This window comes from Neolamprologus brichardi, chromosome 3 (genome assembly GCF_056152115.1).
Source record: "Neolamprologus brichardi isolate AB-2024 chromosome 3, ASM5615211v1, whole genome shotgun sequence".
NCBI classification, from domain to species: domain Eukaryota; kingdom Metazoa; phylum Chordata; class Actinopteri; order Cichliformes; family Cichlidae; genus Neolamprologus; species Neolamprologus brichardi.
The window spans coordinates 60,008,665-60,024,870 of record NC_142106.1 but is presented as its reverse complement, the minus strand read 5'-3'; the positions used below and the strand labels follow the sequence as shown (position 1 = coordinate 60,024,870).

General features: G+C 41.6%; 1 protein-coding gene across 16 annotated transcripts in view; it reads left to right on the top strand.

Annotated features, from left to right (window-relative positions):
- Positions 1–16,206, top strand: part of LOC118453432 (protein NLRC3-like) — an 815,502-nt gene that overhangs the window by 282,364 nt on the left and 516,932 nt on the right. For 4 of the 16 annotated variants that reach the window (XM_087837945.1, XM_087837971.1, XM_087837967.1 and 1 more), the window contains one exon: positions 12,252–12,425. The exons of 1 other annotated variant lie outside the window; for it this stretch is intronic. In XM_087837945.1, coding sequence (XP_087694071.1) covers positions 12,252–12,425 — 174 coding nt within the window. Of the gene's footprint in view, positions 1–271; positions 403–486; positions 586–654; positions 769–1,038; positions 1,148–3,377; positions 3,457–7,455; positions 7,661–7,811; positions 9,613–12,251; positions 12,426–16,206 lie in introns of those variants that run through there. 11 more of the 16 variants (XM_087837974.1, XM_087837962.1, XM_087837964.1 and 8 more) reach the window with 8 other exon arrangements.

Sequence of the window (16,206 nt, the reverse complement as noted above, 5' to 3'; positions counted from 1 at the left end):
TTGTTCACACGTGTTGAACTGACTGAAGCTTCCAGTCACAGTGAATCAGTGTGTGTCAGTGAATGCATCGTGTGTGCTTCACGGCTCCATCTAGTGGACTGATAGTAGAGCAGCTGATGGCAGCTTCCTCTGCCTCACACTGCTGTCTGACTGCATTCAGCTGACACTGAGATGAAGCAGGAAAGAAGCAGCTGATATTTGGACAGCACACATGATGGAAAGGAGGATTTCAGTTGATGTGCACATGAATGATTTGTGTTTCCTCTGCAGGTGAAGGTAGAAAGTGTGTGTGAGCTGATGTGAATTGAGCAGCATGGATCAGTGTGAGGACAGAGAGGAGGGAGTCCCTCCCTCTAAAAGCACTCTGTGTGGGGAACATGAGAGCCAGACCAAAGCTCAGAGGTGAGATGACCATCTCTAACTGTCCATGACTCTTCTCCGTGTCACAGCTCAGCACTCACATCACTGCTCCATCATTATTCACAGGAACCCACCTGGACCTCCACCCAGCTCTGTGTCCTCTGAAAGTAACTCAGTCAAAGATGTCATTAAGAGATTTGAGCAAAGACAGTCAGCTGAGAAAAGGTAAGCTAACACCAATAATATCAGCTGATATGTGATGAGAATTTTACTGAAGATTTATAACTTTTTCAGGATCCATCAGAGACTCAAACCTGGACCTCGACCCAGCTCTGTGTCCTTACAGAGTGACCGGTCTGCTGGTCGCCTCATTAATTTTAAAGTCCAGCCTGTGTCTGCTGCAGAGAGGTGAGCTGTTAGTAACAAGAACTCTCTGATTTAAATGATTTGATGTTTCCTGGTTTCTAAAATGCATCTCTGTAGAGAGCAGTGTCTCAAAGGACACACAGGCTCAGCTGTAACTGTCATTTCATCTGGTTTAAGACACATTTGGACCATCACAGTCACGTCTCCACCCCGCTTTTATTAATTAACTTCTTGTTGCTTGCAGATGACAGGAACACAAAGTGTTTGTGCCACGTGATGCTGCAGGAATTGTTAACAACACCATGATGGTTTTTCACAGGAACCAGCCTGGACCTCCACCCAGCTCTGTGTCCTTACAGAGAGACTGGTCTGAAGATCGTTCCATTAATTTTAAAGTCCAGCCTGTGTCTGCTGCAGAGAGGTGAGCTGTTAGTAACATGAACTCTTTGATTAAACTGCTTGATGTTGTTGGATATAAACTGCAGTACAAACACGTTATTCCCTCAGTCCCATTTAAACTGTCTTTTAAAACAAGCCTTTGGTTTTTAAACAACTGAAAACCCACTTCAGCAAACAGGAAGTGATCAGAGCATCCGTCCACTTCCTGTCAGGCCCTGCAAACATTTCATATTGAAGAAAAGTAGATATCTCACATTTTTGCTCCACCACATTCAACCATTTTGACATTTTAGGCCGCAGCATGAAACTCTTGTCACATGACTCCTGTTATGTTATCGAGTCATGTGATCACCAGGGAGGGATTTGTATGGATGTGTGTGAAACACATTCAAATCAATCTGATTCATCAATGGAAACATGTTTGGTGTAAAATGCACCAACATTGAAAACGCTGAAGATAAAAACACAACAAATATGAAATATGAATACAATCGAGGCTTTGAATACACGTGTGTGTGTTTGAGACAAAGAGATAAATCGATTGTGTGTCTGTCCTATTGCTGCATGAGGATTTTATTGTAGATTTTGTGCGTGTACACGTTTGACCACAAAGATGTTGAAAGGGCGTAAAACAGTTGGAGGCACAAGAGTAAACACTAGTGCTGTCAGTAGATTAAAAAATGACTAATTAATGACCCAAATTTCTGTCATTAGTCATGATTAATCACAATTACTTGATCAATAGCTGCAATTACATTTTTTCAACTTTATATATAAGCTTGTAACAGACATTTACACCATATAATGAAGTAAATGCAGAATAAACACAAAGAATGTTAAACGCTTCAATTCAAAGAGACTTTGAATAGTTTTCTTCAGTCTTTAACTCAGCTTCTCTCCTGTAAATACAACTTTGTAACAAACATATATACTAAAAGATAAGTATGCACTAATATATAATAATATATAATAATTTATAATCTATATTACTGCTTTTAATGAAAATGTTTAATCAGATTCATCACAGGATTAATTTGGATTAATCACGATTAAATATCATTTTTAATGTAAACTAATCAAATTTCATTTCACGAGCAAACAGACTCGAGAGAAAAGGGCAAATTTACACATTTAACATGTTTATTGAATGACTCTGTAAACATTGATTAACCTCCTGAATGAGCCGACCCCCCCAGGGACAGTCCTGCATGCTAATGATGGGCTCTGCTCCGTACGTGCAGGATTCTGTCAGCCACAAACTCCTCAGCTGATCCTGAATCTGAGCCCATCTGTAAAACAATCATTTTCTTCACAAGTCTGTGGAGGTGGCACTGATCATGCAGCAGTCTAACACACTCTGTCACTCTTCTTCAAGTCTTTGACACGAGGAACCAAAACTATGTTATTAACAATATTAACAGGTCTGCAGTTTGTCCACTTGGCAGTTGTGTCATCAGTGCTTTGCATTATTGTGATATTTTAAGCTGGAAGTGCTTCGGTGAAAAGAAAATTCCTTCTATCACAATGTGCAGAATCCTTCATGTTGGTCGGCTGGTCCGCCTTGTTATTTTTTTAATACTCAAACTTTCCATCGAGAGGTCAGTGTGTGTTTATCATCTTCCATATTGAGCTGATTGGTTCAGCTGCCCGTCACTAACAGATGTGCTGCACATCTGCACGTGTGCAAAGGTAACTCTACTTGGACAAACTGCCCGAAGTGCGTTGATAGAAACATTTCAGGGATTTTGAGTCGTTCTGCACTACATGTTAATTTTGACATCACTGGTAAATCCTTTTTAATATTCTTCTGTCAGATCATTGATTAGACTCGACTCCAAATACGAGACTCAGAAAACTCAAATGAAAACTCAAATCAAACCAATGAGAAAAGGACTTCTTGTGTGTAGAATGAAAACATATGGAAGTTGTCAGGTTTCAAACACTCGATGAATCTACTGCACAGTTACATTCAGGGACGTTTGGCCTCCTGAGAGCATTAGTTGATGGTTCATCACAGTTTTACCTTCCAGTGAGTGAATTTATCAGTTTGATGAAGTCTCAAAGTTTCCTCTGAGCTTCTGCAACATCATCACTTCCATCACTGATGAAACAAAGTTCATAGAAAACAGAAAATATATCTTCAGAGTCTGAGAGTCTAAAACTTGACAAACTTGATTCAGATGAAGTTATTTGAGCAGAACCTCCTGGATCTTTATCCTGTGTTGATCTAATCGTTCATGGTTCCTCCACAGAGTGGAGCGGCAGAGCTCAGAGGTTCCCAGTGGTCAGTCTGCCCAGCAGCATCAAACACAGCTGGACTCCATATTTATGGTCTGTACATGTACAACAACTACTTTATTATTAATATTAATAATAATACATTTATTTATAGGTCCCTTTCAGAACAACAAGGACTCTGTGGACAAAATGACCAAAAGAAAACAAACTTTGAAATCAGACGGTGCAAATGTGATCACAAGGAAACGTTTTAAACATCGAGGCGTTAAACAAAAACCAAAGTGAAACAGTTTGTAGTTGAGATCAGTGGGAATGAAGCTGAATAACTGTTTCTTCAATAACTTTGAGCTCTTAAAAAAGAAAAACTAGCTGAAAGTCTGGCTTCTCTTATGAAAAGCACAGAGAAATTATGGGTTGCTCAACGCTTGTGCACAATATAGGAGTTTAAATAAATCTAAAGAATAACTCAAAGTCCTACAATCATACTGAGAAAATCATCTACAGCTAACTATCCAAGTGGATTTGTTTAACACAGCTCCATCTGCTGGTGGCCCGCTGCAGGTGCATGAAAGGGGCGTGTTTATAGTGAAAGTAGTAGAGAAAGTAATCCCCACGGGAAGAAGGGAGGACTCTCAGCAGCTTCCAGCTCATATTCAGACATTTGACTTCTCACTGAAAGCAGCAAGTTTGAGTGTCTGTACCTTAATTAGAAGAGATAACATGGCAATAGTAATTAGACTTGATTAAGCAATGCTGTCCTTATAATGTAGTTTATTATTTTTATGGACAAGTCCAGTTTGTAAACCAGAGCAGCAAATCAGGTCCAAATGTGTTGTTCACAGTGAGTGGGATCATCAGTGTGCTGCTATGTTAACATCCTGCAGCAGGATTTGTTTGGTCAGAGAATGGATAGATCACTAAGTCATTGTTGAGTTCAGGGAGACAGTAGACAGTTGCAGTAGGTTCAGCCAGTTGACACACAGTAGATAAAAATAACTGAAGGCAGGAGCAGACACCTGTATGACTTTCCACCTCTCACATAGATTATTGTCCCTGGGCAGCGCCACAGGGCTGGTAGATGTAAACAAAGCTGGAGGAGAGGATTTATTCATCTGAGAAAAGTCACAGAGTTGTGTCTTGATGCTCAATCATCCAGGTACGTAAATCCCAAAAAAGTTGATTCTGTTCATCTGGATGTTTTCAGTGGGAGAAACATTTTATCATCATCAGGTGACTTCTTCACTCTCAGCTGACTGCAGGTTTCCCCAATCTTATAAACAGGACATTTGTATAATGACTGAAACCAGCCTACTGAAGGAACAATGGGCTGGGAGGTCAGTTCCTTAATCATTGGTACCCATATTGTCAGGACCATTTATCAACAACCACTGATCAATGCCCATGAGTCCAGTTCACAGAGAGTTGGGGAATGGCTGCAATCACAGCAGTGTAAGATGGTGACAGTTGTACCCTTAGGCCCCCTCCTCCATTCAGAGATGGTCTTTCCCTTTTCACATAAATGGCCTCCTTGACTCTGCCCTCAAACCAGCGTTCACATTTACTCTGGCCTTCTTAATGTGATGTTCTTCTGTTTCCCTGGCTGCTGTGCCTGTGGGGATGGTGTTTGTTCTGTGTTGTAGCGTCCTGATGACACCCAGTTTGTGCTCCAGCCCACATAGCAAGCAGGTCTGGCCCAGATCTGCTATCAAGCCGGCACTGCTGGCTGACTTCTGGCATGATCAGACGTATGTCAACCAGATGTGCCCCCGGTCTGGCAATAACGCCACTGTTTATGCGATAGCATGCCATTTCTGGCCCGATTGTGGTTTTGTGTATGTGGCCCAGGCACATAGAAAACAGGTCTGGCTGGGATCCGGCATCAAGCTGGCACTTCTGACTGACTGGTGTCATGGCAGAGTGTATGTCAACCAGATGCGGGCCAGGTCTGGCAATGATGGCACTATTTATGTTCCTATTTTCCTATTTTAGTTGGAAGAACCAAATGCCATGTTGCAATACTATACTGCTATGGTAGCTAATGTTTCAAATGCAGGTTTGACAGGTTTGTGAGTGTACACTTTATCCAAAACCTAGTGAGGGTTTACTAATCTTTGCCAGTAGGTGGCTGTAGCTCAGGCGGTAGAGCAGGTCTCCTATTGATTGGAAGGTTAGTGGTTCGATCCCTGGCTCCTGCAGTCTGCATGTCGTGAGTGTGAATGTGTATGAATGTAGTTAGGAAGCACTCAGTTAAGTTAAGAGTAAGTGTGTGGTTGGGTTAATGTGGCATGTTGTGTAGAGCACTTTGAGTAATATAAGAATCAGTTCATTCACTGTCCGAACAGAGTTTCGTCATGTTACGTTTGCACTATTATGCACATGTTGTTATTACATGGCTTAATTAAGGTACACATTAAGCTGACATCTGGGGCCAGAGCTGAAACTGTTCTGGGCCAGCACAGGACCAGCAGTGTGTCTGCAACTGGCCCGTGGCTGCACACAACTTACCCATGGCCCACATACCACAAAGAAGGACGGCCCTTTGGTGGCCCAGACCAGGTTTGCCAGAGGTAATCCACATATGGGCCAACAAAGGGCCGTCATTCTTTGCAGTATGTGGGCCACGTGTAAGCACATTGTGTGGGCCAAATCCGGACCTTACCAATTTTGCTATGTGGGAGTGGATGATGAGAGTCAAACCTTAAATACTGATCTGTATGTGTAAACAGAGTGTACCTTTATGTAGAGATGGCACAATACCACTTTTTTATGTCCGATACCGATATCATAAATTTGGATATCTGCCGATACCGATATGAATCTGATATAGTGTGTTTTTTAATCAATAAAACTGTTTTTTTAATATTTTGCTGCATTTTGTATAAGTTCATACTCAAGTTTAAATAAACAACAACACTAAAGCTATTCTGTTATACCTGTATGTAAAAAATACACTGCACCCAAAATATTTCATAGTTCAGCAACACTGATCAATCTAATAAACTTAAACCTGCTTCATCCTTCCTATTCTGGTATTTTAAAGAGTACTTAGCAGAAATATTAAGCAACCTAACTAATAGGGTTGCAAACTCCCAGCAAAAAAAAAAAAAGGGAACCACCCCTCACCCTCCACTTCATGATGCTTAATCAATGTAATCAACTGTAATTTGATGCAGTGTGAAAAAAAATGCACAGAAATAAATTATTTTTCAAGAATAATTAAATAGATTCAACATCTTTCTTCAACAGAACTGCAGACTGCACAGATGGTACCTTCCCAAAAGAAAAAGTAGTATAGCTTACTAGGGTATATTAGACTTAACAGTTACTATATACAGTAATGGACTTCTATACATTTTTAAAACTTTGGGTGTAAGATTCAGATAATTCTTTATTAAAAGCTAGACATTTTAAATGAGAATAAGAAAGAAAAGTATGTCTTTGTGCCCCCTTTTCCCTGTCCATGCCCTATCGGCCCCCCTGGCTAAACTTTGCTAGAACCGCCCCTGCACAGTTACCAGCCGTCAGCTACGTAGAAAAGGATCCTGGTGTAGAAAGTAATATTAAATAAATTCTAACAACAGCTTATCAAGCTTAAACGTGCTGCTGTTGTTCAGCCGCTGGTTTCCTCTTTCTGGTGCAAAGTGGGCCAAAAACAAACAAGAGAGACGGAGTCGCGACAGAAAAGCCGATCAGCTGATCATTGATCAGTTTCATGATTGAAGTAGCAGCAGGAGAAGGAGGGAGAGAGAGAGGCAGTCACTTCATATATCAGTTGTTAAGCTTAAGGTGGGAATGCTTTACAAACATTCAGAGATGAACTTACACACTTGCTTTACTTCTCTCTGGGATAACTTCCTCAGAGATGAAATGCCGGTTTGGTAGCGAGGCTACAAATACACACAGCCGCTCTATCAGGTGAGCACACTGCTCCTACGTGCCATGGTTATGAGCCGAGTTACGCCATGTCGCAAGTTTGGTGAGGTGCTTTTAACTTTAATTGGTAAAGAGTTCGTGAATGATATCGTTCGGAAGTGGATGTTATGGAGACTGAAGTTCAGAGTGGTGGGTCATTCATAAAGTATTCTGTTCCAGCTGCTGGAGGACAACATCATCACTTTTGTGAAGAACGAGCTGAAGAAGATCCAGAAGGCTCTGAATCCAAATAAGCCCCAGTGCTTGGAGTTTCAGAGGGAGGATGATGAGCAGAGGAGAAACAGCAGAGAGGCATTTGTGAAGATCACAGTGGACTTCCTGAGGAGAATGAAGCAGGAGGAGCTGGCTGACCGTCTGCAGAGACGTAAGAGGATTTCTGTAAAGATTTAAGTTGCTGGATAAATGAGAGACTTGTGACAGCAGTGTGTTCGGTCATTTCTCAGTGGGTCAGAAATTGTGATCAGCATTTTGTAAAATGTGATTGTTAAAGTTGTATTTTTATTATTATTATTCAGAACTTCCAGCTCCAGTTTGTCACCGTAACCTTAAATCTGCTCTGAAGAAGAAGTTCCAGTGTGTGTTTGAGGTCATCGCTAAAGCAGGAAACCAAACCCTTCTGAATCAGATCTACACAGAGCTCTACATCACAGAGGGAGGGACTGCAGAGGTCAATGATGAACATGAGGTCAGACAGATTGAAACAGCATCCAGGAAACCACACAGACCAGAAACAACAATCAGACAAGAAGACATCTTTAAAGCCTCACCTGGAAGAGCTGAACCAATCAGAACAGTGCTGACAAAGGGAGTGGCTGGCATTGGGAAAACAGTCTTAACACAGAAATACACCCTGGACTGGGCTGAAGACAAAGCCAACCAGGACATCCAGTTCATATTTCCATTCACTTTCAGAGAGCTGAATGTGCTGAAAGAGGAAAAGTTCAGCTTGGTGGAACTTGTTCATCACTTCTTTACTGAAACCAAAGAAGCAGGAATCTGCAGCTTTGAAGACTTCCAGGTTGTGTTCATCTTTGATGGTCTGGATGAGTGTCGACTTCCTCTGGACTTCCACAAGACTACAATCCTAACTGACACTAGAAAGTTCACCTCAGTGGATGTGCTGCTGATAAACCTCATCAGGGGAAAACTGCTTCCCTCTGCTCGCCTCTGGATAACCACACGACCTGCAGCAGCCAATCAGATCCCTCCTGACTGTGTTGGCATGGTGACAGAGGTCAGAGGGTTCACTGACTCACAGAAGGAGGAGTACTTCAGGAAGAGATTCAGAGATGAGGAGCAGGCCAGCAGGATCATCTCCCACATCAAGACATCACAAAGCCTCCACATCATGTGCCACATCCCAGTGTTCTGCTGGATCACTGCTACAGTTCTGGAGGATGTGCTGGAAACCAGAAAGGGAGGGCAGCTGCCCAAGACCCTGACTGAGATGTACATCCACTTCCTGGTGGTTCAGGCCAAAGTGAAGAAGGTCAAGTATGATGGAGGAGCTGAGACAGATCCACACTGGAGTCCAGAGAGCAGGAAGATGATTGAGTCTCTGGGAAAACTTGCTTTTGATCAGCTGCAGAAAGGAAACCTGATCTTCTATGAATCAGACCTTACAGAGTGTGGCATCGATATCAGAGCAGCCTCAGTGTACTCAGGAGTGTTCACACAGATCTTTAAAGAGGAGAGACAACTGTACCAGAACAAGGTGTTCTGCTTCATCCATCTGAGTGTTCAGGAGTTTCTGGCTGCTCTTCATGTCCATCTGACCTTCATCAACTCTGGACTCAATCTGATGGAACAACAACAAACAACCTCCAAGAAATCTAAATTATTTAACAAACTAAAACTTCAATCTCTCCACCACAGTGCTGTGAACAAGGCCTTAGACAGTCCAAATGGACACCTGGACTTGTTCCTCCGCTTCCTCCTGGGTCTTTCACTGCAGACCAATCAGAGTCTCCTACGAGGTCTGCTGACACAGACAGGAAGTAGCTCACAGACCAATCAGGAAATAGTCAAGTACATCAAGAAGAAGCTCAGTAAGAATCTGTCTGCAGAGAAAAGCATCAATCTGATCCACTGCCTGAATGAACTGAATGATCGTTCTCTAGTGGAGGAGATCCAACAGTCCCTGAGATCAGGACGTCTCTCCACAGATAAACTGTCTCCTGCTCAGTGGTCAGCTCTGGTCTTCATCTTACTATCATCAGAAAAAGATCTGGATGTGTTTGACCTGAAGAAATACTCTGCTTCAGAGAATGCTCTTCTGAGGCTGCTGCCAGTGGTCAAAGCCTCCAACAAAGCTCTGTGAGTACAGTAATACTCATGTCTTAACTTTTAACATCCAACTGTGTCATCTGAGACGCTGGATTCACCATAAACTCTGATCATCACTGCTGCTGTTATGTTATCAGTCTTTGTTTAAAAACTTAGGCTGCATGTGCCTAATGTTGTGATACTTTATATTCACATGCATGCTCCTAGATACATTTCTAAGGCAGGTCTATTTTTAGTCACAAATATTGGTAAAACACTTGCTTTTACATGCATGGTTGGTCCTGCATTAAAGAAAGCATTTGAATTACTCAGTGAATCATGGCAGCCAAAGAAACATCCTTAGTTCCACTTTAAACTAAACTCTGCTTCGGTCTTCCACAGTGTTTTTGTTGTTTCTTTGTTGTTCTTGGCCTGCTCTCTCCTTTCACTCCAATCTGGCTGCAGCAGATGTTTGTCCCTCCCTGAACCTGCAGACTTGGGTGCAGCACCTCAGTTCATCTTCAGTCTGAAACCAGCTGTTTTAGCTATATCCCCTCAAGCACACCTTCCCTGGTTACCTCTGCTGTGGTTTCTATAAAATGTAATCTTGATTAAAAAAAAAAAAAGAATAACCTCAAGTCAGACTTGATGCAATTTATTGGCAGCATGGTGCCTGTTTGTCAGTCTTTGATGATGAACTGCAGCACAGTCTAAAGCAAACCTTCTGACTTTATTGACTTTATGCATTTATATATTCTTCCTGTTCACCTTAGACACACAACAGCTCTCTATTTGTTGTGATTGGATCTAGAACAGCCAACATATCCTAATCTAGATGATTTTTAAGGTGGTATCCGGGACGAAAAGTTAAAAATCAGCTTGGATGGCCTGTACTGTATGATGGCCTTCATTGCACCACACTGAGGGCCATGCAGGGTGGTTCACTCTTTGGGCAAGAAGACCGAGGAGTGAGCCACCCTTGGTCAAAGCTTGGTCATTCAAGCTCACCGTTTTCCCCTTGTTGGTTGATGATAAGTATTTTTTTTTACCTGACTTATAGTCATCATTGTCTTCAAATTAGCTCACACACTGCTGACTGCTGTAGCTATACAGTGAAGAAAAAAGGCCTCAAGTTCTGAAAACTCTTCCCCTTCATCATCTTCCAAATCATCTCTCTCATCTAACATCACCAGTATTCTCTGAGTAGAGAATCTTTTCACAATCTTGAATGACAAGGATCCAAGTGGGTAAAGTTAGTTATTTGTTGTGTTCCTATATGCAGCTGGGATAGATTGTGAAAAACTCTCAGCTGCGAAAATTACATCCAGTGTAGAAGAAAAACATTGAGTGAAGTGTTTGTTTCATCATCCTTCACAACTCATCCACCAGGTGTCACAAACTGCAGCAGAACAGTACAAAGCATGTCATACTGGATGGCTGCAATCACAAGAGTTTAACCTACCTTTGGTATGTCTTGACAGCATGAGCGTAATATTTACTGAACAGAGTCGTCTTCTGTAATCTTTTCAGATTCAGATTCAGAACACTGTATTTATTTTCAAGGGGCAATTAGGATACTGACCTTGCCAACCGTACATACAATACACAAACATCACATTGGGGAGACAGGTCAGGCTAGGTAGCTGGCCGGTCAGCCGCTAGAGCAGTGACCCGGAACCAAACAGCGGAAAATGCACAACATCATGAAAGATGAGGAGAAAAAAGAACTCCCCCCAAACTGAGCTCCAACAGGGAAATCAGTTTGAGAACAGAAAAAAAATTACCTTAGCGCAGAGCACATGGAAACTCTTAATACGCTATAGAAACACATGACAAGCAACAGGGATGGGTAAAATGTGAGAGACAGCCGGTGTAGACAGCGCATCCGGGCCTGCAGCACTTGCGTTGGTCCCCTCGACCCATCGTCTGCACTGGGAGTGGATAAGAATGCTTAGGATGGGAAGGAACAGTCTAAACACCGTCTGTTATCAGGGTGAGATTTGTTATGTTCAGCTCCATCTTTGAGACCACAGCTGGCGCAGGTATGTTAGCTGCATGAAGTGATGGTGGTTTTCTTTGGTGCGAACAACTGCATGTCAATTTCACAGCTGATCTAACAGTCCGTCACTCGTCTCTCAATCTCCCGTTGGAGAGCCACGAGCTTCTCCGAGAGGTGATCAGTTTTGCGCTGAAAGAGCAAAGTCTGAGAACTCACGACCGCCATGAGCTTCTTCAAGATCTTATTCGTGCTGCGTTCAATGAGCCAATTTTGAGAAGTCACGACCCGTCCCATTGTTTCAGTCACAGCGGGCCGCCTTGTGGGGTTTTGAACAGCTGATTCCGCTTTCATTAATCTTCAATAAGCCAGGGCCAAGCCAGCTCAGATCAGCAAGAACCCTTTGCTGCTGTGAATGTCCGTGCTGTTATATTTCAGTATCAGGCTCTAAATGTACAAATGGATCTGAGAAGATTTCCAATCATGTTTCTAGTAGATTTACAGTTTGTTTTCATGTCTTCTGACTCAGAAGGTGGAGCAGGTGGAGCTTACAAGGAGTAAGTGCTGATATAGAAGAAGAGTTGTGTTTTAATAAAGCTATTTAGTTAACCAATAATTGTATTGCATGCTGGCATTAAAAAATATTTCATTTGACTGATTTAATTAATTTGTTTGTTTGTTTGCTTTCTTCCAGACTGAGTGGCTGTAACCTCTCAGAGAGAAGCTGTGATGATCTGTCCTCAATTCTCAACTCCCAGTCCTCTAGTCTGAAAGAGCTGGACCTGAGTAACAATGACCTGCGGGATTCAGGAGTGGAGCTTCTGTCTGCTGCACTGCAGAGTCCACATTGTACACTGGAAACTCTCAGGTCAGGATCCAAACATCCCCACTGCTGATCATTAAATGATATTATTGTATAAACAACCAAGCTTTATAGAATTGGCAGGTGAACTTTTCTTTATCTTTGGATTGCTTAGGAGATTCTTAATTACTGTCTGAAGATTTTTTTTACAGTCACATATTTTGTTTTAATGGTAAAACAGAATTATTGTTCAATTCAATGAGCAGGTAGCTGTGAGATTCATAATAATGAGGTATATTTGTATTAAAGATGACTAAACTTGAACAGTAGCTGTGTGAGTTACTGTGTTTGCTCATGTGTGCTGATGTTGTGAGTAATTTAAAGCTGAAGTAAACTTGTAATGAGTTTAATAGAGTTTCTGAAGTAAGTGTACTTGGAGATATTTATGTGTTTACCAAAGTCCAGGAGCATGAGCCTGTGTGTAGCATAGAGGAACCCAGACCTCAGCTTTGTCTCCTGGGTTTCTGTTGCTGCTGTTACAGTTTCCCCTATTCGTTCCCTTCATCAGTCTCCTCACTGTAACAAATCAAAGTGTAACTGTATAGATTCACATCTGAATGTTCCCATGTGCTATTAAAACTAAAAGCGATGTTTCATAAACCCACGTGGTCAGTCACACAGTAACTGATGGTAAATAATGTTTGTGTTGAGCACATCGTACAAGTCGGCTGCTCCACACAGATCTCAGGTTTACATGCTGGAACAGTTTGTGATCTTGAAGGATAAACCTCACTTCCTCTTTGTTTCATACAGATGTGACATGAACAATAACACATTCACGAAATCCTTTTAGGAACGCAAACACTATTGTAGCCGGAGAATATATTTAAATGTAGGATAATGTAGGGGATCATAAACAACAGTAATAACTAACCACCACCTCACCATTTGGGTTGGTAGCTGCATGTTGATTGATGAAGTCATTTTCTTCATCCTCCATTTCTACCTTATTAACATCAGATTAAAAGCTGCACAGAGACAGGCACTGGACATGTTTAGCCTAGCTTAGTACAAGGACTGGACATGGGGGAAACGGCTCTCATCACTGGATCAAAACATGAAAACAAATCTGAAGTAAAGTTTTCTTGAGGTGAACTGTGGTGGTGCCCAATGTTCCCTCTAAGCTGCGCACGTGCTCAATTGCGCACTGCTGGCACGCTCTCTGCGCACAGAAAATCTGTGTTGCGCACAAAAAAAAATCAAATCTCAATTGAAATTAAAATTAAAACTTCAACAATTCTGTTTTGCAGTGTTAGTCAGTGACTGGCTTCTTCCGTATGGGATTAGAACGATGCCACCTTATCCCATAGTCCAGCCAATGATGCAATTCACATTCGTATATACGCAACTAATCAACGTCGTCGAAAGGCTATGGCAGCGTCTTTATGTGCCGACACCAGTGTTTAGCTAGCAAAGCGGCTGATGGGGAGTGAAGCCACGTTAATGACAACGTGTACAACCATTGGAGATGTGAACAGGACAGACGGAACAATTGAGGGAAAAAGTGTGGACTTTATACCCGTTTTTAAATTGTGTTGATCGGCCACGTAAAACCAGAGTTATGATAAAAATATCTGCAATGTTTGGTTTTCTTCCTGAATACTATTGTTGTTTATAACAACGATAGTACTCAGTATTTATTGCAACAAACTCTGTTGTTTGCATAACTCAGTAACTTTTTTGAAGAAGTAACTATATAATTAATTGCCCAACTTTGGTCATTATTTACTGTATTTTGCAGACAGAGAGTTACAGACTCTCTCCCAGACCACAGACTCATAATACAAGTCAGAGCTTTATAAAAATAGAAAAAATAAAGTTGTGTTTTCAAAATTGGAGTTCAAGTTATTTTTAATTCATATAGTGTTAACATACTATACAGGTCATGAACAAGATTTTTTTTTAAATATTCATTGTAAGTGGGCTAAAGCAGTTAATTAAAAGTATTCTAACATAAATGCTGTAATTTGATTATTTTAATAAACATGTAACTTGGATGGATTCGATGCTGGCGTGACCACAGTGCACACGTCTGCTGTTGCTCACAGTGGTCCAAGGGACCGCTCAGGGAGTTTGTGTGTTCAGACACATGAAACATTAGAGGGAAAATTCGCGGTGACTGGCTGGGAAAAGGGGAATGATAAGACTTACTTTAAATATAATTATGTATGTTTTGAAAAAGGAACAACTAAAATGTTCCAGCTGAAAAAATGAAATCAGTTTCAGTTTATGAGCTCTGTTTGTTTTCTTTACAGTTCCAACCTTTTATATTGAAATGAGCTGCTCATCCCTGTTTAGATGACCTGCATAAAACAATACAGAGCACATTGGGCTGAATATGGAAAGTAAGCATCACAGTACAGCTTCACTGAAGCATTAAAGTATCTGATATGAAATGAGAAATGAAGCAGCCAGAGCTTTTTCATGAGTGGAAATCCACTGTGACTGTGAGCTGCTGCTACAGCCTCCAGATTAGCCAGCAGCTCATCCTGCTCAACATTTTCTCACCAACTTTAATGGAAGTGTGATGTTTTCAGCTGGAGTCATGGTCAGGGTGGCCTCCCTCTCCTCTTCTTCTCTTCTTCCTTTTTCATTTGTAAAGCCACTTCTGCTGCTTTCATTCATTTGGAAGTCCTGTAGCTGAGTTTGGGAGAGACTAACAGCCTCGGCAGCAGAGGGGAGAAAGGCTGTAACACCACCACTTTACTCTGTTCTACCTGTCACATCATTTTATCAGGAAACAAATATGCTCATGTTTTTACTATGTTTGTCTTGAAGATGTAAGAAGATCACATGGTGCTTTTTATTATTGTGTTGGTTTGTTTCCTGTCTCTTGGATGGAGCCCAGCTGTGCGTGGCCCCTGGGCCTGTGGTCAGAGTGTGTGCTGGATAATCCGGCCAAGGATGAGGCCAAACTGACATGGGATGAAATGTCTGTCACATATTTGAGCCTAATTTAAAAACATCCTCCATAAATATTGAATAATAACAATAATAATAAAGGGTCAGAAGATGACTTGTTGGAATGAAAATGAACTTGTAGTTTGTCTGCTTTAATAATGTGACTAGAAAAAGGTGTTGGACTTCAAATATGTCCATTTCTTTTACACTTCACCTTTAAAAGTGAAGCCATGTTGTTCCTTGAAGGAAAAACACGACTTTCTCCTGTTTTTATGATAAATGTATGACTTTAATGTGAAACATTCAGAGTTCTTTCTCTTGTTATGTTTGTTTGAAGCTGCTTCCTGTTGGCTTCAGCTGTTTGGAGTTTCCATTTTCTAAACTTTTACATTCTGAACCTTCTTCAGCTCTGAACAGATGATGAAACACTGAATGATTTCAAGCACTTTGTCTAATAAACTTACATCTTTCATTCTTTATACAGATTGTGGGACTGTGGTTTGTCAGAGATCAGCTGTGATTATCTGGCAGCAGCGCTGAAGTCCAACCCCTCATATCCCAGAGTGCTGGACCTGAGTGTAGACTGCAACAACCTGCAGGATTCAGGAGTGAAGCAGCTGTCTGTTCTTCTGGAGAATCCACGATGTCGATTTAAAACTCTGAGGTCAGTCACATGTTTTAGTTTGACTGAGATGAATATGATGTGAAAGTTGTCCTGACAATGTGGATCAGTAGGCCCACAGACCTCTGTACAGGAAGTCTTGTTCGGCTTTTTGTAGAACTTCTGATTCCTGATCCTCTGAATCTGACTCAGTAGATAATGCAGAGTTCTGAGCTGATGTGGGTGAGCGGACTCAGGCAGCCTGACAGAGTTGATGTCCAGGTC